This window comes from Ictidomys tridecemlineatus, chromosome 2 (assembly GCF_052094955.1).
Source record: "Ictidomys tridecemlineatus isolate mIctTri1 chromosome 2, mIctTri1.hap1, whole genome shotgun sequence".
NCBI lineage: Eukaryota > Metazoa > Chordata > Mammalia > Rodentia > Sciuridae > Ictidomys > Ictidomys tridecemlineatus.
The window spans coordinates 26197766-26213124 of record NC_135478.1 but is presented as its reverse complement, the minus strand read 5'-3'; the positions used below and the strand labels follow the sequence as shown (position 1 = coordinate 26213124).

Below are 15359 nucleotides of genomic sequence, written 5' to 3'. Positions count from 1 at the left end.
GATAGCAGACATTTTTAGGGCATTCTGACAGCTATGGTGTGTGGGTTTTCAGGATTTTCAGAGACGGACTGAGCAAATGTCTGGAGGCCCAAATATGTCCATGAAATTTTGGGGATAAAAATAGGGAAGAAACACACATGCTATTATTAAAGGATATGCTCATATCTGTTTCTGTTCCGTATTTGTGAGCTGATTCTCAGGGAAAGAAGATAGTGATCCAGTGAAAATAAATGTGTGGATCTCTCTTGCAACATCTTGAAAATTAATTGTTTCTATTAGGTAAATATGGTCTAGATTACTAGTAGAGGCATCATTAAATGATAAGAATTTGTGAAAAGAGCTCTGACCTTCAATCAAAATGATTTTGTTTGTGACCCAGATCTGCCACTATAAGGTGGTGGATCTTGTCCAAATCACTGTATTTGATGTCAGCTACACTAGCTGGTCTGAAGGTTCTTTGTACCTCTGTGGTTCTGTATGTACTTTCACTCTTTTTTTAAAGTTCATACCTGGTCAGAGGTTGATGACAATACTCCTCATTTGGATAGATCATGGCTGGACTCTTAATAGAGTGAGGATGGAAATGTAAAGTAGTGTTAGAATGCATGGATTATGGAAGTTGAGGCCATTTGCAAATCCTTGGACAAGTACCAGTGGTTATTCAGTCAAACTAAAATCAGCATCAGCCTCAGTGCACTCAGAGATAGCTGGGGCTTACTTTATAACATGGCATTAGGAGACCATTGACCCCAGTCTCTGTGTCTTTGACTTTGGTTATATTTTTTTGTTTGTTTGCAATAAAAAATATACCAAGAGATGGGCAAGTCATTCATATGCTACCAATCAGGTGCTCCATTCCATCTAGCTGTCTTTCCCAGATTAATGATAGCCTGATATTTGCACTGCCTTCAACTATGTCAAGAGTAGGCTATGGACAAACAATGTTTAGAATTGATAGTGTTTAATACCCTCTTTTGGTGAGGCACATTGGCCCCATGTGCATTGACTCCAATTGAGGTGCAAATGTTCTCGGAACATCTTATTTCCCCTACCTAATCTCTTTGATCTTGTGGGGTCCACATTATATGGATAATTAGCAAAGCGTATTTATCAAAGACAAGGCTGCTAAGAAGATGATACAACTTATTGGGTACCTGTACAGTCAAGTACTAACTAGAGCATAGAACTAGTTTGTATATGTATGTGTCATCCATATATCAGAGGAAATTTTGTAAAGCAGAATACCACTTTTCCCTCTTGTACTATCATTTGTTGGCCTTGATCTTTTGGAGCATATATTGATTTGTTTATTTTTTATTCATGTCATATTTGGAAGAAAGAAAAAAAAATTTCAAAGGGGGATTGTGTTATTTGACCTGAATATCATGTCTTACTGTAGAATATCTTTGTACTTGTTATAAGAATGAAGAAAAGAAACACTGGCACATGACCTTTTTGCTTTAGATGTTTTCATTGACATTAGACTTGTTTAGTTTTGAAGCATTCATATTATCATGAAACTGCTGTTTTTTACAAAGCTTTGGCATTCATTCTTGTCATTGTTGTAATCCAGCTAAATATTGACCTATGTGATTTTTCTATTCAGGTTTATTACAATGAAAGAAAAAAAAAAGTGAAATTCTACATATGAGCTACTTTATGTTTTTAAACTGCCCAATTCTTTGACTAAGCTTAAACACGAATATTTATGTAATATATTTAAGTTCCCTAAAATCTTATGTTAACATTCCTTTTTTTTTTTTTTTTTTGAGTAACTGGGGACAGAACTCAAAGCCTTGTGCATGCTAAGTAAGTAAGCACCCTACCACTGAGCTACATGCCCAGCCCAAATTTGTTTTCTTAAATGAAGAATTGATTTTTTAAATTTTTCTTCTGGGTTCTTCTTCCAAAATGGTGTTCTGATTATTTTATTATTTGCATGATGGCTCAAGAATCTTATGGAATATTTGTGTATTTGTTTGACCAAAAAGAGTTTAATTAAAAGGTACAGTTCATGGTTGAGTGTTTATCATGCATGTATTAAAAGATAAAATTTTCTTTAGGAAATTAATTTATGTGAAAATTTCTTCTTAATGTTTTCGGACACCTTACTAAGATATGATCAATGAGTACTCATTGTTGCTTTCATTTCTGAAAGGTTTACATTCCAATATCTTCTCTTTAAATTTAACTTTACAGGTTCAAAATCTTTTTAAAATGTTAGCAGAGTAACTGTTTTGAGAATGGGTACTATTCTGGTTTATACAGTTCTGCAGTGTTTATGTATTTCATGTGAAAAATTGAAAACTGTCTACTGTAACTGTGATATGCAAGTGGTTTTCATTAGTAGAACTGTGACCTGATAAAAAAAGACGAAAATATAATTATAAGAGGAACATTTCAATTGTCCATATAAGTAGATCTGACTGTGTGGTTTTGTTATAAAGTATCTATACTGATCTGGGATGAGATTAGTCATCTCTGGGTTAAGTTTTAATGTAAGTACTGTGTAGAAAGTAACTAATGAATTGACGCTCACAACTTGCAAATAGAATTCAGCCTAAATTTCCGGTTTAGATACACCCTGAGAACTAAATCCCTGCTGGAATTTGAATCAAATCCTGATCTTGCTTTGCCTACGCGGCAGCACACTGATTAACATATGATACATGCAAGAAAGTAGGACACAGTTTGTTGGTGGTAAAGATAGAATATTTGGTGCTTTGTACTGGGTCTTCCTCCTCTTTCCCTCTTTATCTTATCCCCACAATCCTAATTGTTGTGATCTTCAAATCTAAAGCAAGCTAAGCAAATAAAAACAGCATAAATATAATATGGAATTATTGTCTTCATTGTAAATAGCAGCTAGCATTTTTGATCAATTTCCTATGGACCGTTTTTTGGCCTCTATCAAATAATAACTCCCAAATTATGGTTAAAATTACATTGCTATTGATGAGAACTACACTAACTTTTATTTTGTGTATTTATTTGTATATCATCTCCTCCCCTTTCCATCCTTCCAACTCTAAAAATTAAAATTTGGTCAGAGTATCTATTAACAAAATGTTGCAGAAAAACATATTCATTAAATATAGTTCAGGTTCTTTGTGCAAATGAGAGAACGTGGAACAAATGGAGATTAAATGGCTATGGAAGGGTGGGGCTAGTTTGGGGAACAGAATGCTGGAGTAGGGCTGGTTTCCTGGCACCACTTTCTTAGCAAAGAGAACAATTTTAATCAGTTACAAAAATATTTGTGATCCATATGTTCCTCTCTGCTCACTCCCATATGCCCATATTCTCTTTTATCTCGGTAGATGATGACTTTATGATTCAGGCATGCAAGAATAATACCTCGCTGACTTTAGAGCTCAGTGCTATTTCAAAACCCTGTTCTGGTAATTACGCACACATATATATCCAGTCTGTTAGCGCTTGGAGTTAGTTATGTGAATATCAGTTTGTTCTTTCTTTGTGGAGAGAATTATATCTTGCATCCTCCTACTGAAGCTGGAATCATGTATCTAAGGCTCAGATTTCAAACTGCATTGCCCTTCACCTGCTGGATTAAATGCCACTGTACAAATATGACAGTCAGAAAGAGAAGGCAAAGGGGTTGGCGATGACTGTTGATAACTTCATTCGACTTGGGAAAAAGAAAACAGAATCCAAAAAGCATTTGGTAATTCCACTGATTGCTGATGTTTCTTCTAAGAAAAATTAGGTGATGGGTGTGTTAGTTAATAGATCCTGATTTTAAGACACGGTGACTTCTATTTAATATTGAGTGTCAGTTATAGTATTCAGCTGGTCAAAATTGAAACATTCAAATTACTGTTGACTAGCAATCCATTTTGTTCTAACTGCATGTTTGCTTATCTTTCAATAGCTATATGATATCCAAGAACAAAAGATGCATGTTTTAAAGACAAACTACCCATCTTGATAAAGCATAAATGAATCCAGAAATTATTGCCTTTATAAGTGATTGTATTTTCAACAGTTGTTTTATTCTTGCACAATAATTGGCTTCATAACCCAGAGTGTTGTTAGAACAGTCACGGTGAAATCCTGTAAGGAACCAGCCATGCTCATTTAAACTGGTGGAGGGTGGATGGCAAGGGGGGCAGTTAGGGTTTTCACAGATGGGCATAAGATAGAAGAGGTGTGCCTGCTGTTGGCAGTTAGCAGGTGTGTACAAGTAGTTTTACAGCAAGAGGAAAGAGATAGGGTTTGGTTTTGGCAAACATTATTAGGAGCCCATCTCTATGTTTGCATTCAAGCTGTCTTTGCTGTTACTCCTGTAGGAGTTGTGAGCAAAAGAAAGTGCACATTATAGCATGTATTGTTTTCAACAGATTCGGAGTTTGCAAATCTTTGAATCCCTCTGACAGTGTTTCTTCGCTGTCAAACAGAATGCCCAGCTGGTGGAGCAATCCTAATGGGGAGGGAGGGGTGTGGATAGACTGTTCACCATGCAACAGGGATATCAGGAATTCTTCTCGAACTGTAAGTGGAGTAAAAAGAGCGCTCTTAGCCATGCCCATTAGGAAAGTTTTCTTTATTTCCTAACTTTAAAAAAAAAATCTTTATAGACAATGCTTCATTACATCAGAAACTTTAAATTTGCTTCACTAAGGTAACTTTCACAAAGAGTCACAGAAACAGAATTAAAGTATATCATATTAATCTATAATTAAGACAAAGACTTGGGTTAAAAAAGGAGACAAGGCTGTTGCTCATAGGTGATTTGGGTTCTCATTGAGGCAAACACACAAGCTTGTTTTTTTTTTTATTTTTTTAACACAAAGTGCGAGATTTCACTAAAAAAGGTTAAAATTGAAGTGAGTAATCTTCAGTGCATAATGCAATTGTTAATTTTAGCTCCTTGCGTGGGTGCCGCTCTGACTTGAACAGCCGGCTGTAGCCTTCATTAGAGAAGAAGCAGGCAGCTTGAGACAGGTGGAGCTGGATCAAGCTGTGAACGTGATTTGCTGGAATCTGGTCATTAGTGTTAGAAAACCAGTCTTATTTATTTTGTCCTTCACCCTACCATGATTATTGCAGTTATTATTATTTACTTTTCGTCTTTTTTCAGGTTGACGATGATGCGTCAAACTGTGTAAGGGAACCGCATGGAGATGGGCATTCTGAACTGTTAATGGGGACATGGGACGCCAGTTGCCTCTGATTACTTGTGTGGATTTTCCCGGTGTAGAACGACAGAAGCCGCTAGTAAGTCACCAAGACCTACAGCAGGAATTCTGCGTGAAAGGTAAAGGTCCTCTCTGACTGTCACCTCATCTGTATTTTCCTATTATGACACCAATGTGCCTGTTCGTGTGGAACATTTCATTGACTGTAACCACGGTAGATGGGGATCCATATCAGAGGCTTGTTTGGCTAGTAGTTTGGAAAACTAGAGCTCAATTTGTTCACTCCATTTTACATCTGGTCATGATCTGCTTTTTTTTTTTTTTACTGAAATGTTCTGATAAATGAGTTAAGGCAACCAAAGTTCTTTCTCCTCCCCCCTACTCAATACACTGAGAAACAAGCTGTTTGCTAGTGGGAAACAGAACTTTTAATTTGTTAACCACACATACTGAGTGCCAGTAGGATCTGAGAAATCTGTCAGAATGCACCGGATCCTAAAACCTTCCCAAACTTGAAAGCATTGATCATTAGTCACTTAAAGACTTCAAAACACTGTCCTTTAGGAAAACTATTCCTTTTACATTCCCACAATCCTTTGCCAAAATGAGCCTGTGTATTTTAAAGATCATTACATCCCATCTGTTCTGTCATGGTAGATTTTAGCAAATTTGCAATAGAAATTGCTGTGGTATAGATTTTTCTTATGCTTCCTATTTCCAGTTGGAAATAAAATCATTGAATTAGTAAATGGTAATTAAACACTCTCCAAGAAACATCCAATACTAATTATCACTGGACAGTCGTTACTTGGGAATTTTTATGAAAAAAAAAATAACTTTCTCAGTTATAGCCTCTTTCTCTCTCTCCACTTTTCCTTCCTCTTTTCCTACATCCTTCCTTCTTTTTTTTTTCCTTTCTCATTGCTTAAAAAAATAAGGAGGAAGTCAGTGCTAAATTATTCATGAGCCTCCTCTGACAGCACATCAGAAGGGGATGTGTCAGAGATTTTATGGAGGTAGGGAGGAAAAAAAAACAATAACAGGCTTTAACTTTGAAAAGCCATTTCCAGTGTCTGTATACTAGACTCTTGTGAGCCTGGAGTAGCGGAGTTGAGTCGCGATAGCTTCATTAGAGCTGCCTGCCAGACTTCCTCTGCAGGATCCTGCAGCACCAGCAACTGACAAGAGCCTGGGAGAGGGCTTATGCTTTTAATAATGTAGCTGTCAGTTTGAAGCCTGGAAATATTGACCCTAAAAGGTTTATTGCCAAAATTAGATCCCATATTTATACTGAATTATTACCTCTTCAGTTGATTTTTGCCCCTTGTTGAATATACTATATTCTTTGTACTAGGTAAGTGTGTCTGTGGTTCAAACTTGAAAATGATCTTGGAGTCATTGTAGAGATGCTGCAGAACATCATTCCCACCTCTTGACCCAGAAGTTGAAGTTCAGCTATTCAAGAGTTAGAGAACTATTCTAATTTTCTTCCTCCACTTTGTAGCAGGGCATGGGCACTGGTAGTTGTGTGGGAGTTAATGTGTCTTCATCTAAGATTAGTGGATCTGTTTTGATGGCAAGGTATATCACAAGTGTGCTTGCGTGTGTGCAGAAGTGTGTGGATGGGGTGACCGCATCTGCCTCTTATGCGTGCACTGGGTACTTGATTTCATCTCTTTTTATCCTCTTTTTCATATAAAATTGATGGGGATGCCTGAGTTGTTCATATGAATTTGCATACAAAGGGAGAAAAGAAAAATGTCAACAATTAGAGTCAAAACTTTAGCTGCACTGATGATATTTTCTGATATCTTAACCTCCTAGGGCATCAAACTTTGTTATTTTAATTTGCATCTGGGAGAATGTCTGAGCAAGGAGACCTGAACCAGGCGATAGTGGAGGAAGGGAGGACTGAGCAGGAGACAGCCGCTCCGGAGAATGGCATAGTGAAATCAGAAAGTCTGGATGAAGAAGAGAAATTGGAATTGCAGGTAAGTCTGGATAGACCCCCGATTCTCATACCACTGTGTGCTTTTTTCTCTTCCTTCTTTTCTAAAATACTTTGAAGATGTGTTTCTTCTTTTTTAAAAAGAGTTTGACTAGTTAAATGGTTAGGAAATATTTAATGTTAATCCTCTCCTTTCCCAATTATGAATAATTTTTTTTCTTGATTGAACTATACTCTAAAATGCCTTTTGAAATGAAAAATATCTAAGGAACATATTTAATTACCGAATTTGCACACATCATCCCAGGACCAGTTGCTAGACCACTTTGAGTGATACCTGCAGGGCCTCTCCAGAGACACCTTTGGGCTCTCTGAGTTTTAAAAATGGGCTTGCAATTCTATGGAAAGATGAAGATTTGATGCACAGCTGACTGAGAAAAGTCAAAGACATAGCTCTGGTGACCTTCGTGGGCAAGTTAAGGTTTAAATCTTATTATCAAACAGAGTCAGAACACTATAGGGGAAGTATAAGACTGGCAGTGAGTGAAGGAAGTGGACAAGTGTTATAATTAAATACACTAAGATTTATAGGGGAAAGAGATTTGGTAGAGGGAATACAAAGGGTACTTAGAAATGGTGTGTGAGTATCAATTTCCTTTGAACTAAACTTTGAAAGTGTTAACTCTTTAGGTACCAGTAGTTGGCAAAGACTGAGATCACAAAATGGTCAAAAAAACCTCGAGGCCAGTTTTTCTCCTCTCTTGTATTTTTTTTTTTTTTCTGAAAAGAGAGAGAGCTGAAAGTTAACACTTTGGGGGAAGCTGGGAGCTAGGTCAGGGGTTCTCCCTGGTAATTGGAATGCCTGGTCAGTATTGTTAATTTCTCTACTATTTGGTAGTGATGCCTTTTCTTTTCCACTTTCTCATTCTCTTTCTCCTCTCTCTCTCTTGCTTGTCTGTTCACTATTCTTTTTCTTTTTTATTTCATTTTGTTTCTAACACACAGAGGCGGCTGGCAGCTCAGAATCAAGAGAGAAGAAAATCCAAGGTAGGGTTCTTGAGATTCTCGGTAGAGCCATAGCGTGGATGTTGTATATTTCACATTGGGGATAAAGGATTTGCCAACAACTCAAGGAAGTTGTGTGCAGATGTGGTGGGTCGCAGAGGGGTCGGTGCTGTCTTCTTTTAATGTGATCATGTTCACAGTTCACAGGTCTCTTTCTTTCCTGCTCTGTATGCTTTTTTTTTTTTTTTTTTTCCCAGTTCCAGCATTTAGAGTTTGGATAACTGCAGATATATACATTTGATCTATTTTCACACTTGAAGATTTCATGGTGCTTTCTAAAACACATAGTCTTTTGTTTTATTTTTATTTTAAATAAAATTTGGGGTAGATGATTTAGTCTCACCAACTGATTTCTGCCTTAAAATAAATAGGTACGGCTATTTAGTACACTTTATCATTTAATCATCTTCTCAGTCAAATCCCTCTGAGCATAATTTTAGTGGAAGTTGATTTTATCAGCTATTTTTCTCTTAATATCTGTATGACATGGCAGCAATTCATTCTTCATGTGTTTCCAAAGTAATGGGCCCAGTTGGCTAAAATTGTTCCTTGCATACATCCACTCATCTTCTCCTCTGTCTCCATCCCCATCAACAAGAGAGGTCTGATGCTTTGCCCAGGTGTAGACAGTACTGAGCAACAGACTTAGAACTTGCTTTTTAAAATTTTGGAAATGTCATGTGGACCTAGAGATGATTTGACAGCCTGAGCATGCTTTCTGTTTGTTTTCTTTATTTCTCCTTCTCTCCCTTTCTTCCCCCCTCCCCACCCCTCAGTCAGGAGCAGGAAAAGGTAAACTGACTCGAAGTCTAGCCGTCTGTGAGGAGTCAACAGCCAGACCAGGAGCTGAAAGCCTTCAGGATCAGGTATAATCCCTGTCACTATCTTGAATTGCATGAGCTAGACCTGTCTCTGTGTGCATGATGATAAATTTGGCATTGAACAGTGTTTTGGGGGAGAAGAGTACACCTGAAGAAAGAAATACTTTTCTTGCTTCAACACCTGTTTATGAGACATTTTAAAATAGTTTAAAAGCTTATCACAGAGTATTACGTTTGTTTTTTTCCAGACTCTCTGAAAACTGCAAATGGAAAGGAATTCAAAAGAATTTAGATTAAAACTTAAATAAAAAAAAGTAAGCACAGTAGTGCTGAATTTCCTCCAAGGCTCTCTCTTGATAAGGCTGAACCAAATATAGCCCTAAGTACCCTGTCTCCTTCCTTGTTGGAGATGTCTTACCTCTCAGCTCCCCAAAAAGCACTTGCCTATAAGAAACACAACCGTTGGCTCGTATGACACTTGTGAAATAATGACTAAGGTGCATTGAACTTTGAAGACATACTTTACGGGCTTTGGTGGAGATTGCTCAATACTGCAAAAATTATCCAGAAACGAATCTGAGCTAATGGTGAATTTAAGTTAACATTATTAACATTTCGCTGCATCTCCTTACCTTTAGTTTTGCTCCTTACGGCAAGATTATTGGGCTCCAAAATTTTAAATTTCAACAAAACTCTTGTATGACAAAATGAAAAAGTTCACATCATATTTATTTTTGTTTGCCTTTAGGCAGCACATTAGCTTTTATAAAAATAGTCTTGCTGCTGAAATTTTGCTTATTTTTTAAGAGGCTGAGAGCAGTCAGGACAAAAGTTAAAATGATTTATCTGAGCCCAGGGGAGGGAAAATTGATTAAGATGTCATTATTTTTGTTTGGTTTTGTTTTGCTTTTCTCTCTTCATTTTAATTGAAATACTCTAAATTCTCTTCATGGACACAGAGAGCATTGAGAGCACTTTCTTTAAAAGGACCAAAAATAAATCCCTTATAGACTTTTGTCCTAAGAGTATTTTTTTTTCCTAGCCTCATTTTCTTAACCTGCCACTCATGTCACAAGGCATGAACAGGCTATCATTCAGTGACCATTACTATGTTTCCTTCATCTGCTTTATTTAACTTGGGCTCTGAGAAATGTGTGGCTTTTCTTCAGCATTTTATTTGTGCTTCTATTTTTAATGGAGATTTGAAAGGGGGGAATAATGTGAATATCATGGCTTGTATTATTAAATGTTGATTGATGGCTTATAATGTACTGCACATGACATGTGTTAACTCTTCAGAATGACAGACCCTAGCCGAAGTAATGCTCCAGTTGTCTCCCACTCCTAGTGCCAGGCAGAGGAGGACAGCCTCTATAGACTCAATCTGCTTTTAGTCCCATTGGACAAAACACAGGAAGACATTTTTTTTTAAGACATCATCTGTATCATAGTGTCCAACCTGGACCTAAATCTAGTTTCTCCGTATGATTGGTGCAGAGAAATCAGATGCAAACGGTGCTTTGTTCCTGCTGGTTCCAAGCTCAGAAAACAAAGAGTAGCTTGTAGGAGAGAATTAGAGCCTGCAAGCTTTTCTTTGACTAGCTGGGAGTGGTGGGAACAGGGGGCTGATAGAAAATACCCAGACACACACATAAGCAAGTGGCCCTGCTACCTTTTTAGAGACTAAAAAAGCAGATCTTTGAGTTTATGTGCAATGCCTTCATTAGATCTCACCGGCACTAGCAAAATGTGTGGACTGAACCCAGAGAACAGTGGCAGAAGTATACAGTATATGGATTGTATGGCTTCCCCAATGTTTGTATATTCACAGTATTTGGAAAACTGCCTTCATTTTCCTGTGTGGAAAAGACTCTCTTGCTACCTGTATTACTTGATCTCAGACCCATACCTGATGGTTCAGTCTGTCCTTAAGTTAAAGGAAGTTTGCTTTTCTAATGTTATACTATTTACCTATCAGTGTATTACTGCAACTTGAATCATTCTTTTACTGTTGTTGGATATAAACTTATCCTGTACCAATGTATTTATTAACACTTGTATTTTATTATTGAGTATATCAATAAAAATATTAAAAAATAACAGATTGTTTTTTACCAACTCTAAAGCACTTTTGTGTGTTCTTTCAACACCATAATGCGTATTTATGTATAGAAAAATAGTTATTTTTTTCCTGAGTGTAGTATTTGTCAACACATGGTATCAGTTTGTACGTATTTTTTTTTTTTTGTAGTGAAAGTTTTTCTGTGCCTCTGCTCTTGCATTTAAATTGTATTTCCAAGCCTCTTTGATTGTAGATTCAAGCTTACAGAGGCTAAATGTTTCAGTTGGTTTTGAAGAAGTAATGAGACCATTTTCATGACCAGGGTGCCCAATCCAGTTTCCCCCCTTAATCAACTGGCAAATCGATTCTTCCCCATCACAGCCCGCAGTCATGCCTTAGCCAGAAGTGTCCCAGTGTTTTCCTGAACAAGTAGAAGCAAATCATTACCCTCTAGTCTGCTTGAACCTTTGTCAATTAAGACATTTTTTCCCCAAATGGTGTTGTGAAAGGCACTATAATCAAATTACATTTCATTTTACATATTTCATGTACATCCAATTCCCCAGGATAAACATGTGGCAATCAAATGAAAAAAAAAAACAGATGAGATAAATATTTATCAGGAGAGCATGTTTTATTTCCTCCTCCATGTTTTTTGTTTGTTTGTTTTTCCAAGCATGGTGACTTTGTTCTAGCCAGGCGTTCACAATGGAACCCCTCCCAACAAAAGAGATTTGGCTTCAGAGGACTTTTGTTTTATGCCTGTTAGGTTAGCCAGATTTGCCAAGAACCATTATGAATACCAGATTGGTCACAGTTTGAGGAGGTGCCGGCATCGATTTAGTCACATGTAAAGTGAGCATTAGCTTGCTTTTCCATGAGAGACACTATTAGTCACTGGGAATACATTTTCCCCCTACATCATAAATTTTAATGTCACTCCTGGAAGGAAGCTTCCCACCATGTGATCTCTTACATAAGAACAAATGGGCTTCGTGTTGGCTGCTTTGTCATAATTTTAATTATGACATAACTTTTTTCAAAAAACTAATAAACATGACATGGCTCATTCTTCTTCAAAACAATGAACATACTATCAGACAAACCACTAGCATTTGTGAATTAATGCAAAATGAACTGTTTTTCAGCACAAAATAAATACTAGAGAGAAGATCCAGCTCCCAAACTGTACAGGGTCAATTTTATATGAAGCAAGAGAGGGTTGGAAAGAATCTATTTATATTTTGGAAAGGATTAGTTGATACTAAAATGAAAAAAAACCCAATTAAGTATTTATGTAGAATTTATGAAAAAATGTAATTCTACTGGCTACATTTTCTAAAAGGCAATGCTTCTTGTAAATATATGTCATAATGACTTATTGATGGCATTTATAAACAATCATGATAATCCATACCTGGGATTCCTGGTGTCATAAAGCTTGATTTATCATAGTAGGAGTAAATTATAAATTTAAAATTAGGAGTATTGTAAATTGTAAAGTAGGAGTTTATTATAAATTGGGTATTGAGGGCTTTCATTATGTCTGTTCTATCTGTAATAACAATTCGTAAAATCTGTCTGTCTATGTTTGTGCCAATTTCTCCTTATAAGGAGTTACAAAAGAACTACGAAAATCTTTTTTTTTTTTTTTTTTTTTTTTAAATACATGACAGTGGCTCTGATGTAAGCTGATGGATGAAGGAATTTTTCCTAGGGAGTTAAAAATAAGCCTGTAGAAAAAATAAGAGTTGTGATCTACAGGAATTTAACTTAGTTGAGGTTAATATTCATGAGGCAAAGTTTCAGTACTAGATGTTTCTCATGACCTCCCCTTGACTTCTAAAGTTCAATTCACCTTAAAGGGCAATTATTTTTCTGACAGGTTTAATTTTTACCATTTAAGAAAAAAAAAAGTCTGCACCTGGCTTTCATTTTTCTGTATTTAATAACCTCTATGCAAAATGGAAACCAGACAGAGATTATTAAATCTGGCCCTAAATTATTATATTTTCTCCCCAACAGGAATCAATTCATTTACAGCTTTCCAGTTTTCCCAGCCTGCAAGAGGAGGATAAATCTAGGAAAGATGACTCTGAGAGAGAAAAAGAAAAGGATAAAAACAAAGATAAAACCTCTGAAAAACCCAAGATCAGAATGTTATCAAAAGGTGAATGTGAAAATGTTTCCTTGATTTCCTCAATTTGGGCACATATGTAGTTCTAGAAGTTGTTCTAGAGAGCACATGCATATTCACCACCTGACAGGCTCTGCATACGATTGTATATGTGTACATATGTGTGCGTGTAAAAGATGTGAACTTGATTTCATTTCTGTTCATAGTCTATCATTTGTGTAGTTAGGATATTTTTGGATCACATAATTCTTTGTATTCACATGTGAATCTCCTGTTTTCAATTGCAAGCTGTACAAAGGAGTAAATATAAATGTGCTCTTAAATTCAGATTGATTAGACCAGTTAACTTGGAGTGGTGAACAGCAATGATACCCAGTTTTCTATCTTAACCCTCATGTTTATCTAAAAAGGCAAATGGCAACCAGATTTTGTCAGTCAGTGAGGTAGTCTCCCAAGCAAGCACAGAACTGTATGGATTACCTGATTCACATCTTACCTGATTTTGGTCTCTGCACCCATACACTGTCACCCAATGTTTCATTTTTAAAAATACACATACTACTTTAATACACATTCTACCCTTCCTATCCCCCCCAAAAAAAACAACCCCAAAAGTAATCCCTTCTACAGCTACAGCCTTTTGAATATTGCCATACATATCACTGTACAAAATAAACCTAAGTTGAAATGAAGAATGTGACGCATAAATAACCTTTCAGTAGACTTTTTAAAGATAACTGAGAAAGAATTGGGCATGTGATCTGCGGAGGAGTGATAACCACTCCTAATATCAAACAACATTTTGGTTTATAACACTTGTCTCTGCTGCTCTATGCCTAAAACTCGAGGTGTACACAAGAGTCAAGAAGCTCATCTTTTTAAAGTGGTTATGGAAAGTTAAGTTTTATCTAGCATCAGGAGACCTGAAAGACTTGGGAATGTTTAGTGCCCGCCTCTGTGTTTTGTACTGATTAATATTTAGGAGGTCTTGTAACAGAACTTTCTTTTTTTTTTTCACCTCCTTCTTTCCAAGAGAAAAAGGATTCTGTAAGATCTCAAGCTCTAGAGCCTTCTCTAGAGGTTGGGATTTTCTGTGATGTGGAGGCAGTGCCTGGCTGATTTGCAACATAGGGTGAACATGTGATAATTGGCTCTACCCCTCCCAACACCAGACTGTGCCCACTTCCCCTTCCATATTTGGGTCTTTCCACAGTCAGGATCTTTTCAATCCCCAAGCCTTATTTTCATTTTGATGTCACACTGCCAGGTTGCTAGTTATGCAACATATTTTTTTTTTCATAACAATAGCTTCATCTAGAATGTACCTGAGCTGGAAGGAAAGGAGGCGGGCTGGGTGAGCATTTTCTATCTCATCTTCCCGCCATTTCTTACAACTCCACCCTTCTGTTTGTTTCAGACTGCAGCCAAGAATACACCGATTCTACAGGCATAGACTTACATGAGTTTCTGATTAACACTCTAAAGAATAATTCCAGGTAAATTATTAAACAAGTCTCTTTATTATTGGAAGGTTCAAATAAAATGTTAGAGTTATTTATCCAGATATTTCTAAGACAGTTGTACAATGCAGATGCCTTTCTTGATGGCTTAAACTATCTCCTGCATTTCTTTTTACCTGTTTCAAATTTGCATGTTTATTATTGATAGATTTATAACTCCTGGGTCATTACTTTAATGAATAAATGATAGTTTATCAGCTTTACTTTCCTGGTCACAAAGAAATAACTGATGAAGAAGGAAAAATAGAGAGTAAGATTATTGATATTAAGTAAACCAATTAGGTTTCAATTCAGTTTTAGACCTATCTAAATCCAATATCTGGGCTTTACTTTATTTCGGTTTCCTGTGAATTTAAAACAGTTTTTTTAATTGTTATGTTTTATGGTCTTTATGGCTTGAATGCCAACATAAACATTGACTATAAAATTTAGATACTACCAAAGATTTAACAAATGAGAAAAAAATTATCTGGAGCAAAATGAAATAATGTGTAAGTGAATGGTTGGCATGTTCTAAAGAAAAGTGAGATGTAGTTTTGTAACAATATGCATTTAAATAATCTTCTCCATGCATATAATTAACTATTTATGTCCTTGAGATATGGAAATTACATAAAAACTTTAATTCTAACATTTTTTTTTTTTTT

General features: G+C 36.3%; 1 protein-coding gene across 37 annotated transcripts in view; it reads left to right on the top strand.

Annotated features, from left to right (window-relative positions):
• The window catches only part of Arpp21 (cAMP regulated phosphoprotein 21), a 150205-nt gene that overhangs the window by 38291 nt on the left and 96555 nt on the right, over positions 1-15359 (top strand). For 30 of the 37 annotated variants that reach the window (XR_005735847.2, XR_005735848.2, XR_005735845.2 and 27 more), the window contains 6 exons: positions 5102-5278; positions 6984-7150; positions 8113-8154; positions 8949-9038; positions 13081-13225; positions 14610-14688. Coding sequence is in view for 31 of the 37 variants with exons in the window: in XM_040289958.2 (XP_040145892.1) it covers positions 7022-7150; positions 8113-8154; positions 8949-9038; positions 13081-13225; positions 14610-14688 (485 nt within the window). In the remaining 6 variants the exon portion in view is untranslated. Of the gene's footprint in view, positions 1-3661; positions 3686-4900; positions 5017-5101; positions 5279-6105; positions 6514-6581; positions 6819-6983; positions 7151-8112; positions 8155-8948; positions 9039-9241; positions 11112-13080; positions 13226-14609; positions 14689-15359 lie in introns of those variants that run through there. The other 7 variants (XM_040289962.2, XM_040289956.2, XM_040289957.2 and 4 more) reach the window with 7 other exon arrangements.